We start from the raw sequence: 23,267 nt of genomic DNA, 5'->3' as shown, positions 1-23,267 counted from the left end.
TACCTCATACATTTAAGTCACAGACTCTTTGGCTACATTTATACTACAAAATAAACATTACCAGGGATTGTTCTTTGACTCTGGAACTCGATCATCTTCATTGTTTTGTTGTTAGAGCAGTCCCTGGCATGAGAACTGCTTGGTTGACCCAACTAGTAGTCTCCCAAACAATCCCTGGATGCAAATCAGGAGCTGGGAGTTCTCTCTGGCCTGTGCTGATCATCAGCTTGGATGTATGGCCACCCTGTTTTCACAGCCTTCTGTTCACTCGGAGAGAAAGAGCCCCTGTTTGCCTTTGTATTCCAGCTCCAAAGAGTTTCGCAAGAAACATTTGCTCAGCAGATCTGTTATTACTTCCACTTGGTTCTTCCTGCAGTTATTTCCTCTTTCCAAAATATACTGGGAAGTAGAATACATTAGTCTGTCTAAATGTGATCTTTTTGTTTCTCTAGGCCGTGCATGATGTTTATTGAAAGAGTACTTGACCTGAATGACTCAAACCAATAGATGTTTGCTGTTAAAATGCATGCTATTTATGTAGCCTGCACAATACCAGCTGCCACCAATAAAAGAACAGTGATTTCTTCTTTTCTTTTACATAAGCACTTACCTGCTGTGGCTTGTTCCAGGTTTCTGCAACAGACCCCGACCAAGCAGCTGATCAAAATGCCATTAACTATTCCCTGCATGGACAGGGGGCCAGTAGCGAATTCAGCATCAATGAGAACACAGGCGAGATCAGCGCAAATAAAAGGTTAGACCGTGAGAAGCGATCAACGTGGCGCTTTCTTGTTCTTGCAACAGATGAGAGCGGAGAGGGACTGACTGGCTTTGCAGATGTGATCATAGAAGTGAGGGATGTGAACGACAATGCACCCCTTTTCCTCTGTGTGCTGGATGGCTGTTTTATGGGTGACATCCCTGAGGATTCTCCGGCAGACACTCCTGTCATGGAAATGACAGCAGTGGACATCGATGACCCAAAGGCTGGTATGAATGCTGTGCTAACATACAGCATCATTCAGAACGTCCAAAATGAAATTAATCTGAACTTGTTCTCAATTGACTCAGTTAGCGGCACCATCTATACAGTGCTCGGGTCCCTGGATCGGGAGAAGGAAGACAAGTACCTAGTAGTAGTTGAGGCCAGAGATGGAGGAGGGCTCACTGGGACAGGCACCGCCACTATTTTGGTGACCGATGTAAATGATCATGCTCCAGTCTTCCTGCAAAGGATCTACACAGCATTTGTCTCTGAGAATGCAAGTATTAACACTGAGGTGGCAGTGGTGTCTGTTGTGGACAGAGACGAGGGAGAAAATGCCATGGTGACGTTCAGCATCCTTGATGGGGACAACGACCGCAAGTTCTCCATAGAGACAGATGAAGTAAACAACTGTGGGTTTATCCGGCTACGAAAGCAGATTGACTTTGAGAAGCCTCATGAGAGGGTGTTCAATTTGACTGTGAAAGCAGAGGACATGGATTTCTTCAGCATCGCTCACTGTGTGATCTATGTGGAGGACTCCAATGACCATGCTCCTGTCTTCTACCCCCAGTTCTATGAAGCGGCTGCACTGGGGGAAGACGTGCCACTTGGCACCAAAGTTGTTCAGGTTTCTGCTGTTGACTTGGATTCTGGCCTGAACGGAAGGTTTTCTTTCCACCTGCTGAACAAGTCTGACCCAGGTGGCCAGTTCTCTGTGGCTAGTGATGGGTGGGTGATGGTTGTGGGGCTGCTGGATCATGAGACAGTGACACAGTACCAACTCATTGTCATTGCTACTGATATGGGGCAGCCCCCTCTGACTGGCAGTGCCACTGTTTTAGTGACTCTGCAGGATGTAAACGACAACGGGCCAGAGTTTGAGGCTCATTATAACCCAGTGGTCTGGGAAAACACAGCTTCTCCACAGGTTGTCCAAATGAACGAGACCTCTACGTTGCTCTACGCTAAGGACCGAGACACTGCTGCTAACGGAGCACCTTTCTCCTTTCACCTTCTCAGTGATTTCGATAGTCTGACTAACTTCAACTTGCAGGACTTCGGCAATGGAAGTGCCTTGCTCACCGCACTGCGTACCTTTGACAGGGAAGTGCACAAGGTGTTCTACCTGCCCATCCTGATCACGGACAGCGGGATCCCGCCAATGAGCTCCACCAACACGCTGACCGTGAATATCGGGGACCAAAATGACCACCCACATTCTGCTGGCTACATGGAATGTCTCATTTACAGCTATGATGGTAAATCACTCCCTGCTGCTTGCTTCCAAGTGTGACAGTAAGGTCAAAGGAGCAGCTGTGAGATTTACAGAAGGACTCTGTCCTGTTCCACATAAGCTAAGATCTTAGTAGAGGTGCTACTGAAGTTTGCTTAGGCCCCACCAGAGAGCAGCAGGTGTGTGGGGCACAGGACTCTGGGCCACTTGGTTTGTGGAAGAAACTGAGCCAGCCTTGGAGAAAGAGCATAGCTGGCTGCTCTTCTATGCATGTTTCTATCAAACTTGAGTAACGGTCTCTTGTTTTCAGATGTGGTTTTCCAGCAGCATTAACATTTCAGGGGGAAAAAAATTAACAAAATTCATAATGTTGCTGAGAAGTGATGTGTCTGAATGCTGAGAACGTTCTTCCTCCTCCTTAAACTTTTTTCCTCCTCCAGACTGAATTCAGTTTTAGTGAATACGCTTAAGCTGAACTCATGTCTAAACTGCCTGAGACATTTATATAAGCTTTCAAACGCTGTTACGGGGGAATTTTCTGTGAATGTTGGCTGCAGGCAGTGCAAGGGAAGCCACCGTTCCCTTCTTGCTTTGGCAATTAGCTAGCAGTTCTTTTGTGATCCAGTGTCACCATATAATAAGCCCAACAGCAAAATAAATCACAGAGGTAAAAAGATTTTGGGATGCTTGCATCCATGTAAGCTCAGGTAATTCCTTCCTCTTCTACTCTGCTGTATATCCTGTGGTTCAATAGCACATTAAATAGATTGTCTATTGTGGGCACACTAGAAACTAGTTCTGTGTAGATGCTGTAGACATTTATTTGTACTGAAACATTGTTCTGCCTGTTGTGTGCTCACTCTCAAGTTCAGCTTATTGTAAAGTTGAAACCAAGTCTGGTTGCTATTTGCTGAGAAACTCTGCTTGTAGCCTAAGTACCAGATCTTTTCATTAAGCCTGAATTCCCTTTTAGTTGCCTCTTTAAAGGTTAAACTCATCTGTACTGTTAATTTCTGGGAGAGACTATTCAAGTCTTCAGATCTTTTGTTATTTAAAATATTAAGGACAGACAGAATCAGAAGGCTACTATCATGTTGTATGTTACATTCATATAATGTGGGAGTCAAACACCAGGGCATCCTGTATACTGTCTCCTGCAAAATATCCAATGAATGTTGCCACAGTTGCAGGAGAGGTACAGTTTTCTCTCCTTTTTGCATGCAGTCCCTCAGTTGTCAGGGTTTGTGCTGTTCCCCTTCACAAGGTGAAGTCCCACATTTGTTCCTCCTCTTTGTGTATCCTTGATTCTTTACTCAGTAGATCTATGAATTCAGGTACCTGTGGACCTTTCCTTCAGAAATAGCTTTTGTAAAACAAAAGAATACTAATTTGTGAGCCTTGCTGAGAGGCTGCAAAACCAGCAGAATACATGCTGCTTTCCATCTCACCCCAAAGTCTCACCATCTACTCAAAATAAGCCTGGTTACTGTATTTTGGACATCCTCTCTATCTTGCTGTAATTTCCTCCAAATTGCTATTGGTTTTTGCCCTTTATAACCCAGTCAGCATTTTGGTTGTTTATCCTGCCAAACCCCAATCCCTGTCTAAACCACTCTGTAAGTTGGTTGGATACTGCAGCCAAAATAGTAAAAATGAGTAATTCTGAATATCTCTTACATCTTTCCTCAGAGGTGGCTTTTCTTTTTTCCTTCCTGTTGCTTTTCATTGCAGCCAGCTGTTGAATTAAATCTATGTAGCCATACAGCAAACACCTGATAAGCATGACACCATGTGGTATTTGCAAACTGGTGCACTTCTTCTCTCAGGAGCTATCACAACTATTTTTGTAGAGGTTTTAGACTTAAGACAAACCAGTAAAACTTGAACGGCCAACCTGTTTGTGTACGTGTGAGAGGTCTGACTGTGCCACTTACATGCTATGTTGTTTTAGGTATCCTCCCCACGACTGTACTGGGCCAGGTCCGTGCCCCTGATGATGATGACTGGGATCGCAAAATCTACCAATTTGAAGGGAAAACATCAAGGTATTTGGAGAGAAAAATGGGAGTTGGGTGAAATGTATGGAAAACTTGCCCTCACACAAAACCATAAAAAGTATTTAAACTGCCTTTTTTTGAAAACAAGTATGCAAAAGCATTTTGTTGGTCAGGCGCTTGCATGTAGCTCTACAAAAGCCCTTCTGAGTGTGAGGGTGCAGTAAATAATGCTGCATGCCAAACCGGTCCGCTTCCCATTGCCTGATGGGCTAGAACACCATTCTAAATTCCTGTTCACCGTTATACCCATAATCAGTATCAGTGAGCCACGACAGAAAAAATACCCACTAACTTCCATCTTCCTTCATCAAAGCTCCTGGAGAGTTGGTGTTTCCATGTCACCACTGGTTTTAAGACCTTATTTGTATTGGATGTATTCACACCAAAGTGTCTGGATTGTGACCGGCGTTGAGATGTATATGTGCCATTCGGAGGTTTTGACAGAGGTGTCACTCTCAATGAATGTATCTAAACTAGGAGTTTGCACTGTTTCCAAAGTTATGGCTATGGTAGCCTGAGTCTTCCTACACCATTAATATGGCATTGAAGCAGAAAGAAACCTTCTTGATATACTGGTGAAGAGTCATTAGGAGCCAACAGAAGGCAATGTAAAAAAGTTCTGTTCTACTCTGTCCCTTCATGAGGGAACACATCTGCTTTCTTTGATAGCTTTCCCAAAATAAAGTGGATCAGAAAAACCGTCAGTGATGATAATTACTACTTAGCTTTTGAACTTCTCATAGCTTGTTCCTTGGCTTAACTCTTATTACAGGTACTTTATCCTTAATGATAACTCAGGTTTGCTGACTATTAAAGAAGGAACCCCGCCAGGAACGTACAACATAAGAGTTAGAGTCATTGACGGAGTCTGGCCAGATGTTGTCTCAACCGTAAAGATTATAGTGAAGGAAATCAAAGATGATGCCCTCCATAATGCTGGTTCTATACGAATAAAAGGTAAGCAATGATGTGATGAAGTACGTTAGGATCATAATACTGAAATCTACCTCTTCAATGTTACTGCTGTGTTACTTAGAATTCTAATGCTCTTAGACATGGGATGAGAATTAATCGTTTTCTAGGTAAGGGTTTGAAAATGCATCTTTGTTTGCATGGTCCTCTGACACTGCATGTGAAGGAGCATCTATGGAGAAAAAAGACAGCAAGAAATGCTTGTCTGATGCACAAGACAAAGATGAAAGATTTCTACACCAACTTTTTAACAAAACAGCAATTTATATTTCAGAAAAAACTTTATTTGAACAAGTGTCTGCCTGAAATTCACCAAATTGTTTCAATCTTTGTGGAAAAGTAAAATCTCTTAAACATGTTTCTGATTTAAAAGAATAAAAAAAAAAAAGAAATTAATAAGAGTCAAAAAGCTTCAGAACACAAACCCTGAGCAGAAGCCAGCATGGAAAATTTCAGAGCCTAAAAATGAAAATACTCCTGAATTTGCAGTTGAGTCCATTTTCTGCAACTTTAATATTTATTCTGTGGTGCTCCTCTCTTTTATTGCTACAATAGTTGCAAGATATGTGTTTGTCAGGTTTTTAACTTCTATTACAGATATCACTCCAGAGGAGTTCATATCGCAATCCCCTGAAAAACAGAGTAAATACTACCAGATGAAGAAGCTGCTTTCAGAAATTATATCAGTCCAATTGGAAAACGTTCACATTTTCAGTGTATTAAATAGCCCAAGTCAAACTCAAGGGGTTGATGTTTGGTTTGCAGTTTATGGTCCACCTTATTATAAAGCAGAAAAACTTAATGGCAATGTAGCAGCCTCCAGAGTGTGGGTAAGTATCCGCACTACCTATGAAAACACAGCATCTTCTCATTGTGTCTATTCAGACAATACCCATTGCCTAGTGAATGCGCATACTTAGAATGACTGAGGGAGTAATGTGTGAGAAAAATGGACAGTTTTAATCAGTGAAGTCAAACAGTCCTTTAGCACTTATATTAAAAGTTTCAAATATGAATGTTTTAAAAGCCAAACTATAAATACATATTAAGTCACCCAAACACAATGACCTTTTAGGAATGTGAACATGTTTTTCCTATTGAAAAGACTGTAAAACTCTGTATAAAGGATGTGTTTGGCTGTTGCCTTTCTACATGGTGTCTTAATGTTTCAATTTTTAGTCCTCTACACAGAAATGTTCTGTAGCTGAAACTCACAAACCAGTCAAAAGTTCCAACTTTCCGAGTTAAGAGGGCAAAGCAGTAAAATAACCACTCTCCAGTGGAAAACCAGGTTGGAAATGAGCATTGACAATTTAGTAATGTTCCTGCCCCTCTTGCAAAAAAAATATTGATAAGAGTTAAATGACTCGCTCGGTTGGAAATGTGTCTGTTGGTACACAGAGGCTGAAATAAGAGTTATGTTTAGAATCAGTGCTGCAGTACCAACTCACTCTTGCCAGAAAAGCTATTTCTTCATTGCCCAATGCCTGTCCACCCTTCCCAGCATTTTTAAGACAGAAGTCCAAATTAAAAATACAGCTCAGATGCTATGTAAATAGTCCATCAGAACCATCAGTGATTAAAATTTATCCGCTCAGCTTATGATGAATATGATGATATTTTTGTCCTCTAAGTGCTTACTCATGCTATAATTGACTTATACCAAGGCTTTGGCCTTAACTCAGGTGGCTCAGATGCCAGGCTGAACTGCCTTTGGCTGGATAGGGTGAGGTAGATGTTGAAAGGAAGCGGCAGAGCAACCAGTTTTGAAAATAAAAAAGACTTGATCTTTTCATTGCTGTCATTTGTGAGTTTCCTTTCTGTGGAAAAGTCAGATGAATGCAACTAATTGTTCTCCACAGCTGGAAAACATCTTGGATATAAATATCACCCAGATTGGCATTGATGAATGCGTGACTGCAAACTGCACTCATAGCAGCGGATGTATCAGCAAGCATGAACAGAGTCATGTGCCAACAATAACCACAGCTGGAAGCATTTCACTGGTGTCTGTGACAGTCCTGAGTCGTGCCCTGTGTGGCTGTGCCGCTCGGGAGAGTTCTTATCTCTCCTGCTCCTCATACCAGATAAACCCTTGTCTCAATGATGGCACATGCGTGGATACTGATTTGGGCTACAGGTTGGTAAAGCTTTGTCTGGTGTGCGAACAAAATGCTTCTAGTTCAGTCTGTAAGGAGGATGACTGGAAGCTTGAGGAGGCATCACTGCGTGTCTTCTTATTGTGGCAGATCTGAGTTTTGGTATACTTCACGCACAGGTCTTGCAAACAAACCTCTATTTTCAGGTAGGTACTTAGGTTTGTCATAGTCTCCGGGAAAACCTTGGGAGGCTTGCGGCTGCACCAGTTCCATTAATGCCACCCTGCAAAATGCTCTTATGTTTTGCAGCCTACCTTAATGCTGTTAAACGTTTTAATCACATCACTTATGTCACTTAATAACCTCTTCCCCACATTTCTTGCCTCATTTTTTCTCCAGAAATTATATCTCATAGATAAAACAGTATAAAGATGAAAAAAATGATGGGACTATACTAGCTCAGAATGAGCCTGGTCCCCTTCCAGAAGGCAAGCCGTAAGCATGTTTGCTTAAAAATGGTCATCCCAACATAGGAAAGCAGAAACAACTGGCCAGCCTCTTCTGAGCACCGTTGATAGGGGTGACAGGACTCAGACTGAAGCTGCAGAAACCTAGTCATGGTAAAGATCTGAGTCTGACGTTGCTGCTCAGATGTAATCAACCAGGGAAATTTTGCTGCCCAGAAACCCTTCATAGGCTCTGCCACCTATAATTTGCTCAACTCTGAGGTTTCTTTGCTTCTGCTCCATTTTCAGTAGTTTTGTGAGTGATCTTTTTCTGCATCCTACCCCTGTCGTTCTGTTCTTAGTAGGTAATAGCAATCTATGGGAAGCAGAAACTAAGAAATAGGGGCCCAGCTGGTCTCCCTCCCTGTCCTCCTGCCCATTTCTGTTGCTCCTTTGGTTTCCCCCTTACAGGTTTTGTTATTGTCATGCTGTGATTACTCTTTTCTACAGAATCCCCTGAGTATTAAGGAAAGAACCCCAAGCATCTATTTTTCATACTGTAAAGGAAATAAACCAGCAAGTAGCTTGCAATAAGAGTGAAGATGTCAAGATCTACAGCTGTCACACCTCTTCTCACTTTTTCTAGGTGATATTACCTTCCCAAACCCTTCCTGGGGAGATTCTGATTGGACACAAGAGGAAAATTTTTCACAAGGAGAACAATCAGCCATTGGAATAATCTCCCTGGGGAAGTGGTGGATTCCCCAACATTGGACACTTTTAAGATTCAGCTGGACAGGGTGCTGGGCCATCTTGTCTAGACTGTGCTTTTGCCAAGAAAGGTTGGACGAGATGATCCTTGAGGTCCCTTCCAATCTGGTATTCTATGATTCCATGACTACTTTGCTTTCCCTGTCAACATTATAAAGTCTTTAAACAAGCTGATAACTAAGCCTAGTGAAAAGCAGGTTTCTTTTTTTTGCTGAAGAGATTAGAGGTTTTCGTGTGCTTTGTATATTGCAACAGCTCCATCATTTATTCACAGAATGTTGTTGCATAGACATATTATCTTTTAGAACTAAAGCTAAATTCTGTTTATACAAACAAGTCAATAAGGAACGTTTTTTGATGGGAATTTTGCTAGTGCTTAACCCGCACTATGGCCTAGGCAACATGGGCTCCTGTGTTTAAAGCAGAGAGTCCTGCTGTGGGATGAGCCCTTCATGACTTCTGCTTGGATGATGGATTTTTGCTTTTATTTATTCTTTTAATAGATGCAAATGTTCTGCTAATTTCTACGGACCAGACTGCCAGCAGACAAAACACAGCTTCAGAGGCCATGGTTATGCCTGGTTCCCTCCCCTTAAGCCTTGCTTTGAGAGCCGCATCTCCTTAGAGTTTATCACTGAAGTCGCCGATGGCCTTCTGTTGTACCACGGACCAGTGGCGCGAGGGCAGCCTGGAGAACGGGAAGATTTCCTTGCTTTAGGTTAGCACCTCAAAGAGTACTTGTTCTTTGTGTTCGTGTGAAGGTGAGATTCTACTTACAGTTGATAGGTTTTTTTAAAAAAAGGTTCAGAAAGTTACTTTTGGAGAATCAGGAGAATGCAGAACAATTCGCCAGTATGCCCAGTTTGTATCCTGTGTCACTGTATTAGAAGTTGGATTTTTTTAAGCTGTCTGAAGAACTCCTCCAACTAAAACCTAAGTGTAACAGTTGTTTCAACTGAGTTTGAGTGGGAACGTGGTTAGTGCATATCCAATAAGAGTCTTTCCTTTGCAGAGCTCTCTGGTGGCATCCCGTCGCTGACCATAAGCCACAGCTCTGGTGAGCTTTTCCTGCAGCTGTCACGAAAAGTTAATGTTGCAGATCGCCGCTGGCACAATATTAAAATTATAAATGATGGAAAGGCAAGTGTAAATATGGACAATCCTGTGGAAGCACTGATTCATGTACCTAGTTATTCCTTCCAAATCCTTCCTCCCTTCTGTAGAGCTTTTTTATCAATCAGTCTTTCATCACCTCTGCAACAGCAGGGATTGAAGTTTGTCAGCTCAGACGTCCCCTTAGTCTTGAAGCAGTGAAGCAGAACAAGGCCTGGAGAAGTCCGACCCAATTTTGAAACTGGCCCTGCTATTTTCTTTGTTTAATCATCCTGTCTATCGCTTAGACTACAGAGCTGTGATTATCCAGGGGATAAATTCTTCCTGGACTGATGGAGTGAAATATCCTTAATTTCTCCGAGCAGGAAACCCTGCCCCACCAAGTGACTTTAGACATGCAGCACAAAGGAGATAGATAGATATGCTTTTGTGTAAGGGGAACATCTTGCTGATTTAACACTCGTGAAGGCATCTGCTAGGCTCGCCCTTCCTCTCCTGCATAAGACAAGCTGGGGGGAATGTCAGGATCTGGGATGGGGAGCCTGGTAGACCATCTACACTGCTAGATTATCTCTCTGGGTTCTGATTTGGCAGAAAGCTCCAAGAAAATCCCATCTTCCCTCTACCATGTCAGTGACTTGGCATGCTCAGATCTTTCTTTTGTGTGGCTCCTTAGTTATATGCCCTGTGCAATAACCTTCCAGATTAGTATGTGGAAGTGTTTTATTATTTTAATAAAGTTTCCTGCAGTGTAATTGCTAGTTACTATTCCCCCTTCTGCTAAGTGAAAGAAAATGTCTAATTAAAATGTATGCACGTCTCTGAATGCAATTGTTTTAAACAATGCCTTTCTCTAGAAAGTGAAGCTGATTCTTGACCACTGCGTAAATGTCTCAGTTAGAGACAATGACAGTGTCATTAAGAAGATCTCCCAAATGGATCTGTCTGCCTGTGAAGCCTCTGGAGAGACTGTGGGATCTCAAAGGTAAAAAAAAAAACCACCAACAAGAACTGGAAACATAATTACTCAAAAGAGCTAAGGAAAAAGGGGGGAAAAAATATCAGCCAAGTTGCTGTATTTTGCATGCCACTAATTCTTTCTTTCCCTCCCTTCCCTTCAGCATGGGTAGGCTCTTCAGTGGCCATCAGCCCCTGCAGTTGGGTGGAGTTAAGAAGATTTTGCCTTACCATGATTCACAAAGGCACTTCAGAGGGTTTGTTGGCTGCATACGCAATGTCATTGTTGATAGTAAGGTAGGGCTACTAAGACCAGTCTTGGGTTTACTGCTGTTAACTGTAGACCCCAGATATGATGCTTCTCTTTGTCCTTTTCCAGGTCTATGATTTAGAGCACCCTGCAGAGTCCTTGAACAGCGCTCCCGGCTGTGTCCTTACAGATGAAATGTGTCAGAGCGGTGGGATGGCCTCCTGTGGTGCCCACGGCAAGTGTGTTGGTGGTTGGGATTTCTTTCGCTGTGACTGTTCCCCAGGATATGCTGGACCAGCGTGTGAAAAAGGTACTGCAAGTTCTAGGGAGAAATTCATGGTGAGGATCTGTGGGAACAGCATCAAACATACTGCTCTAAATTTGCCACGACTTTGAACTGAGAAGCCTAATAAGACCATGCTGTAGTCTGGGAGTGATTTAGATCTGCAGCAATATAAAGATCCTTCTAAATCTTGTTGAATAAAGATGATGTCACAGATGAGGGTCTTGTTGAGACCTGCTTTACTGTGTGGGGGAGGCAAGTGGTCAGATGGGTTGTTTTGTCCTTTTCATCACAGCGTCTTATTTCTCAGTGGTGAAAGATGAAACATTCTGCATTGCGCCTTCTTCCTCTGACCATACTGATCACAAAATGCAGTTTCCTGAACATGGTACTATTTGTCACCTTGCAGCAGTTATAAGAGTGATGAGGTTGCCAGCTTGGTGTGTTCTCTCTGTGAAACCTGGGGGCACAATCCTCGAGTCCTCAGGCCTAATTTTCCATCTATAAAATGGGGATAATTGCATTTGCCTCTGTCACTGGAATGAATTCAAAGTTGTGCAATGCCCCTAGACCACAGCAGTGGGTGCATGTGGGGACATAGTATCAGGCTGGCTCCAGCAAATGTGCTATCCTGTACAAAATCAGCATGAAATACATATCAGAGAACAAAAGCATGCAAGGGTGGATAAAGAAAACCTCAGAGACATTGTAAGAAAGTGCAAAATTTTAGCACAAATTAAAAAGTTAGGAAATTAATTCCTTAACTCCTAGTAGCCCACAGTCATGTTCAGGGTACACGGGGGACACACTTGAAGTTGGCTCTGTCCTCCCTATCTTAATACCTTCAGCAGCCATTGCTCTGAAGCAGAAATCAGAAGTGAGTTACAGGTGTTTATCGGGACTTGACCTGCCCTGTGTCTGCCTTCTCCCTCTAGGTACAAGGTACAAACAATGGGGTTGATCATAACAGTCTATAATGAGCACCAGTGCCCCATAACTTTGGGGGCTTTGTGTAGTGTTGGAGGAGAATTAGCCCCCTCAGTCCTGTAGTTTGAATGAGCTACAGGTGAGGATGAGCAGCAGTGAGCAGTTGGGAAGGAGCACAGGCGAGCTAGTGTTGAATCAATGTGCTGTGATTAATCGACAGGAGTGGTGGAGTGTTACACATATCCTTTCAGCTCAGTGCGCTTACTTTTCCTTATTGTATACGGAACAATAATACCCTACTCTGGGCAGCCAGACCCTCTCTTCCTTTCTCCATCTGCCACACAAGACTTAAAAGGTATGACAGTAAATTACTCAGCAGAAGCTCTGTCTGTCCAACGGGGTGAGGACTGGAATCGTAATTGGCACGCTCTAGGCCTGGAGCCTTCACTGTTTAAAGTGTTTATAATCACCACGGAAATGGTTAATATAGTTCAGTTATTTGTATTAATGTTTTGCAGACAGATGATACTAGTTTATAAACATCTGCCTAGATTTAAATCTTATTCTGGTTTGCGTTATCTTGGGATGCTGGTTCACAAGCCCAACTGCTGTATTGGCTCCTACCCCTCACCACTGTGGGACAAACCAAGTGCTCAGAAAGTAATTACTCAAAATCCGTAAGTCATATCCTGATGTAATAGGAAAACTTCGATTGGTTCCAGCTTCTTCTAATATATTGGGCTGCAAAATGCTGGTGTTCAGCAGGTGCCTTATGAATGGCTGAGCCGTGCTCGCAGCAAGAAGCAGACAGCTGGGGACAGGAGTCACTGCAGTGTCCCAAGAAAACCCATCCCTGCTCATCAGCTAGAGCCTGTAGCTGCAGAGATAGTGAACAAACGAGAACAGTGGGTTAGGAAGAATAATATGAGGGGAATAAGCTAGAGGAGAAAAGAAAACATGCTTCAAGGAAGAAAAGAGAGAGGAGAAACAGTGAGAGGAAAAGAGAGTGCAGAAATGAAGTCTCTTGATCATTTGATATTTCACGTCCTGGGAACCAAACTAAATGCCCCAGGATGAGCTGGGCACTCTTTGGATTTCTACTTGCGTGAGACTGACCTCAGATTAGCTGTTGGTGACCCAGCGTTCTTCCTGTCTAGTAACTAACTTGGACTATGTCTTTATTTGGTAAGAAGAAACTTCTTTTTTCAACTGAGCTGTGCCCAGAACAAGCAGATCTAGGAGTGCTGTCAGGTAGTGAGACTGAAATGGGTGCCTGCTGTGTAAGAGCACCAGGGTCTGGGTGGTTTAGCGATTTTTGATTTCTGCAGAAGTGTGCAGTGAAACTTCATCAAACTCTCTGCTGGACAACTGTCAGATGGATTCCCCAGGATAATGGGGAAAGAATTCATTTCAGTGTATTTTCCCTATTTAAAATAATAAACACTGACTTAATCTCTCTTTGTAATTAAAAAAAAAAAATACATGACTTTTGACTCTGTGCTTGCCCTGGGGCTTTCTCTTGTGCCAACTGAAATGGGAAGTAAAGTGCATATTTTCTAATAGTGAGGGTTATTAACCACAGGACTAAACTACCGAAAGAAGCATTAGATTCTCTTTTTTTTTTTTTTTTTTTTGTCTTCATATCAATACCAACTACTTTACTGGAAGATATGTTTCAGATCTTAAAAAAGAAAAAAGTTAATGGTCTCAGTGTAGGAGTGACTGGGTAGAACGTGTAGCTTGTGACAGGCAGAATGTTAGAGACAGTATCTAATTGTCCCTTTCCTGCCTAAATTCTGTATCCTTGATTTGTTCTTTTTCTCTTAATTCTCTTGGCAGTGGGGGGGTGCTTTCCCTAATGCTTCATTATGTTGCCAAAGTTTCTTAAGAACTAAAACTCTGACATTCAGAACTGGTTAATTCTCAAGCAGTAGAGATCTGAGGGAGCAGTAATTTCTGAGATTTTTAGCTTTGGGTTTGTGTGTTTTGTGCTTAGTTCTTCCAGAATGGGCTTTTGGAAGGGACAGTTGGATCCATTATGAGCCGAGAAGCATCCTCAGCACTCACAGCACTCAGATCCAGCTGATGGTGCGCACCCGTATCTCCCACAGCACCCTTCTCAGCTTGGCCTCTGCAGATGGGAATAGATACATCCGACTGGAGGTGAGCAGTCCAAAAGCCATCCTGTTTCAGTGCTCTTAATTTGTCACGGAGTACCCTAGTAAGAGAAAAATATGCAGTTTCTGATTAAGGACACCTATTCTGTAATGTAATAAAGAGCAAGAATTTTCCACATGAGGATAACTACTCTCGTTTGTGTTGTCCTTCACAGTATTACCCTTTCATAGCATAGATTCTAGTTGTTTCACTGACTGCAAAATGTACAGGTGAGTACATGTGATACATGTGAATGGGGAAGATTGGTTTGTCCTGTTTGCCTTTTCTCTTTGCTTCTATCTGTCTCTGGCTATAAAACTTGTGTCTACATTTTTGTTGCTGTTGAAAAAAGCTGTCTGGATTCCAATTGTAATAGGAGGGTCAGCTGGGAAGAGGTAGACATCAGTAGGGAGAAGACTGATAAAAAGGTTCATGTGAGTTAGAAGAGTGGCCTGTAAAGAAGAGTTGATAATTCCTGGACCTGCAGTTTTCTTGTGGTAATTTTTATCTGGGAATAAAGCACTTAAAAACAAGAGTGCCATTTTCATTTCAAAAACTCAGGTCCATTTCTTGAGGCAGGGCTGTGTAATAACATTTAGAAGTGCATTTCTGTTACTAAAGGTATTTATCATCTTCCTCTAGGTGGTTGAGGGTTTCTTTAGCGTTAACTTCAGCTTGGGGGACAAAAATCACTCTCTGAGAATGAGGACATTACGTATAAACAATGGCCAGTGGGTTCTTCTGACCATGGAGCGCTACAACAATGAATTTACCCTGCGCGTTAACAGTGGTGGAGGTGATCAAGAAGTGACCTCTGTCTTGGGCACGAATAGGTGGTTTGAAATGGATTGGGCAAGCGTCGTGCTAGGAAACCGCCTTCCCAATCATTCAGAGAGCGATTTCCAAGGTAAGTGATATGACAGGTTCCAAAAAGGAGGGAATTAAAGTCTAAAAGTGGCATCTTTGAGTGTACTGGAAAGTCTAAAACCCAGTTAAGAATTCCCATGGAGACTACTATGCCCATGAAATCCCACCTCTTCTACTAGGGAATTCAGAGCCAATGTTCAACTCTATTTGCCATTGTATCTGATCCTAGTGAAGATGTGAGATTTCCTGTAGATATGAAAAAATAGCACTTCAGATTTTTATTTCCCATGCCAAAGGCTCCAAGCAGGGAACTCATGCTGTGATCTTCACTCCCTTTTTGCCTCGGAAGGGTTTAAGGAACAGACACAACACCTCCTGGCAGGAGAAGAAGGATTCGCAAGGCAATTCATGGTGCTCTCTCCATTTCCTGGGGTTGGGTGCTGGGACTTTGAGATTGTGGCTCAACAAGGAGAGAGCTTTTTCCATTCTGGTGCTTCTCATTCAGCCCCACTTTTAAGATCATATTTTAAATCTAGATCAATTTAGTGGAGCTGTTCTGGTTCATAGCACAGTTCTGCTAAACTGTTGCATTGGTACAACCAAGCTGTCCTGGACAAGTATTGTCAATCTGTAGATCGGCCAGAGCACATAGGCACATCCTGTACCTCTTCTAAAATAAAACTGACAAGCAGTATAAGGATCTTTTTTTAAAATGTTTTAAGTTTTCTACAGTGCTCTAAGGTCTCCTGCATATGTGTTGGGGGCAAGGCTTGAGGTGGGAAGTTGCTAACTCAGTGTATTTCTCTGTATACTCCCCTGCTTTGATACAGGTTGTATGCGTGACGTCCAGCTGAATGGACAGCTGCTTCTCGTGGAAGGCAAAAGCACAGAGTTTGGCTTAATTCTGAGGCGGCAAGGTGTCACGATGGGATGCCATTCCAGTGCCTGCAGCAGCCAGCCCTGTTACAGCCCTTTCCTTTGTGTAGACCTGTGGAGAAAATATGAATGCCGGTACATTAAGCTTTTGTTTTCATCCAAGGGTGGTTGGGAAGCTCTTTCTTTCCACCTTAGTTCAGGCAACTTGCTTCTAACAGTGAAACTCCCTGCTGCTGCTGGCCAGAGAGGGGCATCCCAAGGACAAATCCTTTTCTCCATCTCATCTCCCATCATGGACCAAACTTGCCTTTTCCTGCAAGTCTGATATGGAACCTATTTACTCCACCATTTTTTCCATGTTGAGAAGATCACAGGCCGGTGAGGAAGTGAAATGCCCTTTGATAAAAGGTGGATTGCAAAAGCTTTGGTCTCTCCTTCTCTGTGTGAAAATATATATATTCTTATATAGCATATGTATATTGTGTGTGTATATAGATGTATAAAATATATATTGCATATACAATATATATTTACATATATTTTCTGTAAAGAAGTTGAAATTAATCATACTTTGTATGAAACAACGAGACTTTCAAAATTAGACTGTCACAAAACTGGATTCTAAAATTCGCTGCCCAAGGTCAGAACCAAAGCCCACCAGCTGGTATCCTACACAGTTAGTTCCTTGGAGAAGATCCACTCTTTAAAGAAAATTTTCAAAATATATATTAAAATATGCAAATCAAAATACAGGCATGTCTGTTAAAAAACCCCAAACATACATACATGCAGGACTGGGAGAAGGAGCCACTTGAATTCCTTCAATTCAGCCAAAATTTGGCACTTCTGAGGCCTGGTGATTCATTGCTGAAAGAGGCTGTGAGATGGTCTTAAGTGTGCCTTGGGACATTCCTTTCTTCAGTCTACTGGTGAAAGAACAATATGAAGGCTCTTCCATTTATTCATTAGTATTTCTTCTTTGGATTGCAGAAAGCAGGTCTGTGCCCTCACAGTATTCCTCCATGGCCTCTCCAATTACATATCAGAAGAAATCACTTTCTCTCCTAAAAGACAAGATGGGTCATTCTGAGGAAGTCAATGACACCTCTCCCAAAGGTCCAAATAAACATTACAAAGCTTATACTAAGTGCTTGCTAGCCCTTTTCCCATTGATCTTGGATACCCATTTCCTTCTAGGGGTTTTGAACACGTCTGTAGAAAAAGGGTTAGTCTGTTCAGAAGCTGATGGATCCCTTTTTTAAGGAAGGAGTGAAGCTCTTCTGCATATCTTCTGGATAGGGAAAGCAGAACATATATTCATGTTTTCATAAGCCTACTAGCTCACTATGTTAGACTTTACATGTATTTCGTACTCTCAATGTGGATTTGCGGTTTGCTTGAAAATACTTGGAATTATTGGCTTTAAAGAAACAGTAACAAACTTTGTACAAAACTACATACAACGCCAGGTGCTTTGCTTGCCTAAAAGATATCTTCTGCTTTTGTTGTTCAGGTGTCCAGCTGGGAAAGTAGAAGTGACGGACAACCTTACAGGGCTCAGGCACTGTACCTCATCACCTTGTGGACACTGGACCTGTAGGAATGGGGGTACCTGTGTGGCTCAATCCCAAGACAAGACTATCTGCCAGTGTCCCGAAGGTTACAAGGGAAGATGGTGTGAAATTAGCCAGGTGAAGGCTGGAAGACCCGTTGGACTCAGCTCTGGCTCTATTCTGGCAATCAGCATGTGCCTCCTTGTCTTCCTAGGTAGGAAAGCAAGTACCTTTTTTCTTTCTGTTTAATCTTGTACCTTGCTCCATTGAATCAAGTCTGCTTTACCCTTGGATGTTGTGATCAGTGTTTCACTTTTTCTGGAGATCACCAGTTGGGAGATCATTTGAGGATGCTAAGAGACAGGCATCAGCACATAGTTACAGTTTACTTGCTTTGAAGCCAGTTCAAGCAAATTTAGGATTTCTCTCTTTCAGAATCACTTATTTTCAGTCCTTAAGTAAGAGCTTTCCATCTGTGTGTGCAAATCTGTGTGCAGCCACATCCATCTGAAACTCCCACCTGCCCTGAGCCCTTACATTTGTAATAGGTAGGACCTACAGCTAGTACCTGCTATTCACGTATTGGGAGGAAGAGAATAATAGAGGAATAGAACTTCCTCTAGAAAGTTTATGATCTTAAGAGGCAAGCCTCACTAAGAGTGTGGGGCAGAAAGAGGTGTTCAGTGTGTCCAGTTTCAGGCGCACTTTGGCTGAAAAGTTGATAACACCGTAGAACTGTTTTCATATTGATAAATTGCATACACATCTCAGAATAGTAAAGACTCCATGATTATATTACACTTGTAACCTTCATTAAAACAGTGTTTTACTTACTTTGGGTATCTTATTTACTCAGGATTGGTGAAAGGCCAGAGATTGGCCAAAATGCCTTCTATTTAAATGGATTCCTTTAGGTAAGTAAAATGCCCTTTTAATGAAGTTTATGATGTAATATACATAGATGATTCTTTACGTTCCTGAATATAAGTTGTTTATATATTAACAATTACGCATTTCTTACCTGGGAGTTTGGTTGTCAAATTAAGAGTTGATTTAATATCTCAGGAGTCATATAACTACTTGTTTATCATGCATCATACTTTGTCATATGTCATATAACAAATACGTTTCTTTATTTCTTCCAGCACTCTTGGTCTCCTACACGGTGTGGAGTCAGTGGGGAAGTTCAGGGTTTCGTAAAGGAGGAATTTACCACATTCCTGAAGAGCGTGAAAGCTGGGAGGATGTTAGAGAAAATGTCTTCAATTACAATGAAGAAGGAGGTGGAGAACGTGACCAGGTATGATGCAGCTTCAATCCAGTCTTTGCAAATCCAACCTCTCCTCACCTTCCTTTCCCAGATCTTTCAACTTATTGTCCTTATCCAATTGGCTTTTTTTTTTTTTTTTAAACTGAAGTACTCTTGAGTAGGAGGCTTCTGTTTCAACCCAATCTGTACCTTTCACGATGCTGGTCATCTGTGGCCACCTTTGAGGGGGCTGCTCTGGACACAGCATTCTTGCTTTAGCTCAAGACTATCATTATGCAAAGGGATTTGGTATGATGTGAACTTAGCCCTCTGAACTAGGCCCTCTCTTTTCTTCGTTTGTAGAAAACTCACAGAATCCAGTTTTGTGTTGCACTGAGTTTTAAAATGTTTTTTGGAACCTGTTCCCTTTTGTGTTGTTTCTCTCTGATATTTGCATTCTTTTTTTTCCAGAATGCTTACAATATAGATGAACTGAAGAAACCTCTCCATACCATTCCCCACTTCTCCTTGAGGGCAGCTGCTCCACACTCCAGGACACCCACTGGCCCAAAAAGAGACTCACTCCCAAAACATGCACATCAAAAACAATCAACATCAGCTGTTACCAGCGTCCCAGACTTCAAGGAATATGTTTCTCAAATCATCTGGGATGCAGACAATGATCTACAGAGTCTTCCAGCAGACACTATTCATTTTTACTGCTTAGAAGGGCAATGCTCTCTAGCAGGGAGCCTTAGTTCCTTAGACTCCATTAGTGGTGATGAAGATCTAAATTATGATTGCCTCCAAGAGTGGGGGTCAAAGTTTGACAAGCTTAAAGAACTCTATAAGGTCTCAAACGAACATTTGTAACCGGAGTTAAAGGAACTTGACACATTGCCATAACATAAGGACACTACTTTTAAAAATGCCCTTTTTTATATATAAGGTACATCAAGTAATGTACTTGATGCAAGTTTTTAGTTACAGTAGTATGATATACTCACTTTTCCCAGGAGTGATAATCTGAATGGTCTTTTTATATGCACTGTACAAACAGTTATTTAACGGTAGAAGTGCAAAGACTTTTAAAGCATGAATTTTCTTGAAAACTTTGGAATGTAGGTTTTGTGTAGAATAGCATTATAATATCCCTTTTTATTTGTGTAGACCACAGTGACTTACTAGAATTATCCTGGATGCAAGAACTTGAATTATTTTCTCCCTAGTATTAATATGAATCCTATCAGGTGGGTAACAATGGGTAGGGCATTTTTTTTAAATTGCATTCATTTTAGACTGTGAAATAACTATTATAAATGTTAAATATAAAACATTTTAAATTTCTGGTTTTCTTGTCAGCTTTTGTCTTACCCTCCCAAACTGTAATCTCCCTTGACATCACACACACCACCTCACTCACTATTACAGGCTGCCCAACTGTGGGAGACGTTTTCTGTCTGACTATTTTTCTAATTACCTGCAAAGAGGGGGAAAGAGTGGAAAGATCCTAGCTGTGAATAGCACTTTGCTGGTGTGACAATTTTACACTCTTAAAAGCAGTTGTAAGACCTGGGAAAACTTTCTATTCAGTAAGCTTTTATTTCCAACTTTGCTTTTCACATGGAACCCTTCTTCAAAGTCTGCAGCTGGAAAACAGAAGAGCTGATAGCAGGTGTGAAGAGAAGCTAGAAGGGCATCCAGGCAAAAGTTGGAACTGAACTGTTTCAATCAGGACAGTCATTGTAAAAATTGGTATCCTCAAAAAAGAAAGCATGGGAAACCTACCCCGTTCCCCTTTGCCTCCTCCTACTCCCACTCCCCAAAAAAAGACTGTGGTTTGAGCATGGAAGTGGAGTCAGGAGCTTCTGAAATCTAACACTGACTTGAACACTCACCTGTGTGACCATGGGTAAATCACCTTGTTCTTTCCCTTTCTCTCTTACCTCCCTGAAACAGGGGCAGCTCCCAATGCATGGGGTGATGCATGCATGTTAATAGGTGCTTACAGAGTGCTTGAAAGCTGTGAAGTGCTAAGGTTTTTTAAATTGTTTTCTACTCAGTGTTTTTTATATTGTTTTCTACTCAGTGTTTTTTTAATTACCAGTAAAACATGATACTCAATGTTTGTTTTTTATTGAAGTCTTGACACTTCCTTTGATTTATAAATATTGTTTTAAAATTAGATCTTTCATCACTATTCATCATTTTACTTGGCATAAAAAATGCAAATGTAAATTAGTTTTGTACCTAGAAGGAAGATTTTGATACTATTAGAACAAGTATAATTTACACTGAAAATTGATTGAACAAAAACACCATGTGAACTGAATAAAACAATCTGCATTCATTCCATAAAATTATTTATATCAATGATACTAAAATAGCAATATTTACTAGAGAGATTTGGAGCAAAGAGTCAGTATGAGCCACTCCTTCATGCCAAAGTCTCACACAGCTCAGCATTGATTGTTCTTACAAAGTCATAAAAAATAAATATTGTAGCTATATTAACATATAGCCACATGTTGCTAAATGTAAATTTTTCCTCCTTTCTAAAGATGTATGGTGTGGTAAGACACTACAAAATCTCTTACATCTGGGGATATTACATACATTATTGCTGCAGATGAAAACTGCTGAGCCCCAGAACTTCAGTAAGGCGACTGTTCCAAGTCTTGAACTCTTAGAACATTTTCATGAAGTGCATGTACATTTTTATTGCTCTTTATTAAGTTGCCTCTTCTGAACTTGGTATCAAGTAAAGTTTAGAATAATTATTGGTAAACTGTATCTTCCAAAAGCAACTAATTTGAACAATGTGCTACAAATAATGCTAACAGGCTAACTGTGATCTCCCAGAGGATTATTTTGTAATTCATATTCTGAAACTGAACATTTTACATATGGATGCATTAAACAATAACTCAGGAAAGCTGAAGCAGTAGTTAATTTTTTCCCCTCAAATAACTGAAGACACAAGTAACACACACAACAGAAGATAACAAATTGCATTGTAGTCAGGACATGTAATGGACTTCTGTCCTCATGGAAGATGAGAAAGAGGAAAGTTCTTCTGTCTCCTTGGGTCACTTATAGCAAATTGCAGAATGTTTACGGCTGGCAGGTCACTGTCTAGCTACATAGTTAGATGGAATGAGACTGAGAAAGGGCCACACCGGGCACTAGTTTGATGCAGTATCCCATTTTACTTGCTGCAGAAGTTGTGGCTGTTCAGTAGATCAGTAGCAGTCCTGTAGGGAAGGAAAAACAGCCTAGTCACCTACAGCAATGACTGGGGCAAAAGAGATTTGCATTGTATATCTACATTGAAAACTTGCTGCGCAGCCTTTGTGAACTCTTTTCTTGGTAAAATATTTGAGAAGTTCAGCCAAATGACTGAAATTGTTAAAAGCTTCTGCTAGTCATCCTGCTTCTCCCCAAGACATTGACATGCTAGGAACAGGGGTATCTGAAAAGCTTGAGAACCAGCTCCTGGCTAGTTGTAGCTTAGAGGGTAACGTACACAGACATGGACTATGTAAATGTGGACATCTTAATAACAGTGGAAGTTACTGCTGAGAGGAATTAGCTGCTTCTGCGACTTGATTTGAATCTGCTCTCCTTCATGGATCAAGGTCTTAATTTCTTTGCCTTTTCATAAGGCATTAAGGTGTGCATGGGCAGGAAGAGGATGGAGGATTAGCCATTTTACCCTAGGCTGAGCTGCGGGAGCCTGCTCTGACCACTGCAAGGGCCCAGCTCTGAGCACTCCCTCCTTGCCCTCTTCTCTAGATAACTGCTAGTCACCACAAATTAAAAAATGTATTTACTGTTACTTAATTAAGCAGCAGCAGGGGAAGGGAAGGAGGGAGAGGTAAGGCACGGGAGGATTTATGAGCCTGTGGGCTGTGGCTGTGCAGGTGGGTGGCAAGAGCCACCTCTTCAGGTGGGGCTGGGCCTCAGGGCTCACAGGGGATGCCACTATGGGGACATGACCACGGCGGACGTGCAGGTGGAGGGAAGGCTGCGGTGGTGCTGGGGGTGACAACGGGAGCCGGCGACGAGGGGAGCCAGCGCCACGGTGGAGGTGACGCCAGCCCACGCTCCCACCGATTTCAGGAGGAGGTCAGGCTGTTCTTCCACCAGGTTCTCTCCCGGGGGTGTGGGCAGCGCCAAGCCGCGACCCCCGCGGCAGCTGAAGCGGAGGCGAGCGCTGAGGCGACGGGACCGAGCCCTGACCGCCTTTGCGCCCCCACAGACGCCATCTTCCCTTCCTGCCGTGGTGGGCGGGGCTTCAACCACAGCACCGCCCCCGCGCAGCCCTATCGACCAGGGCTCTGCGCTGGGGGGCGGAGCCGCAAGTAGCCCCGCCCCTCTGCCTGCGCGAAGTGGAGGCGGTGGCTGGCAGCCATCTTGTTGCTGCTGCTGCCTCTTCCGCGACTTGGGCGGCCGCTTGCGGGGCTGC

The 23,267-nt window shown here is 42.3% G+C and overlaps 1 protein-coding gene across 1 annotated transcript in view; it reads left to right on the top strand.

Annotated features, from left to right (window-relative positions):
- The window catches only part of LOC127012961 (neural-cadherin-like), a 59,312-nt gene extending 39,163 nt beyond the window's left edge, over positions 1-20,149 (top strand). The window contains 16 exon segments of the mRNA XM_050891448.1: positions 630-2,247; positions 4,174-4,267; positions 5,052-5,236; positions 5,849-6,081; positions 7,114-7,391; positions 9,071-9,285; positions 9,580-9,707; positions 10,538-10,665; positions 10,802-10,934; positions 11,017-11,197; positions 14,094-14,260; positions 14,897-15,161; positions 15,952-16,132; positions 17,511-17,764; positions 18,696-18,850; positions 19,271-20,149. Of these exon segments, the coding sequence (XP_050747405.1) occupies positions 630-2,247; positions 4,174-4,267; positions 5,052-5,236; positions 5,849-6,081; positions 7,114-7,391; positions 9,071-9,285; positions 9,580-9,707; positions 10,538-10,665; positions 10,802-10,934; positions 11,017-11,197; positions 14,094-14,260; positions 14,897-15,161; positions 15,952-16,132; positions 17,511-17,764; positions 18,696-18,850; positions 19,271-19,672 (4,617 nt within the window). The 3' untranslated portion in view covers positions 19,673-20,149.
- The last annotated feature ends 3,118 nt before the right edge of the window (positions 20,150-23,267 follow it).

The sequence above is a fragment of the Gymnogyps californianus genome, chromosome 2, assembly GCF_018139145.2.
Source record: "Gymnogyps californianus isolate 813 chromosome 2, ASM1813914v2, whole genome shotgun sequence".
NCBI lineage: Eukaryota > Metazoa > Chordata > Aves > Accipitriformes > Cathartidae > Gymnogyps > Gymnogyps californianus.
This window is presented reverse-complemented; position numbering and strand designations above follow the sequence as displayed.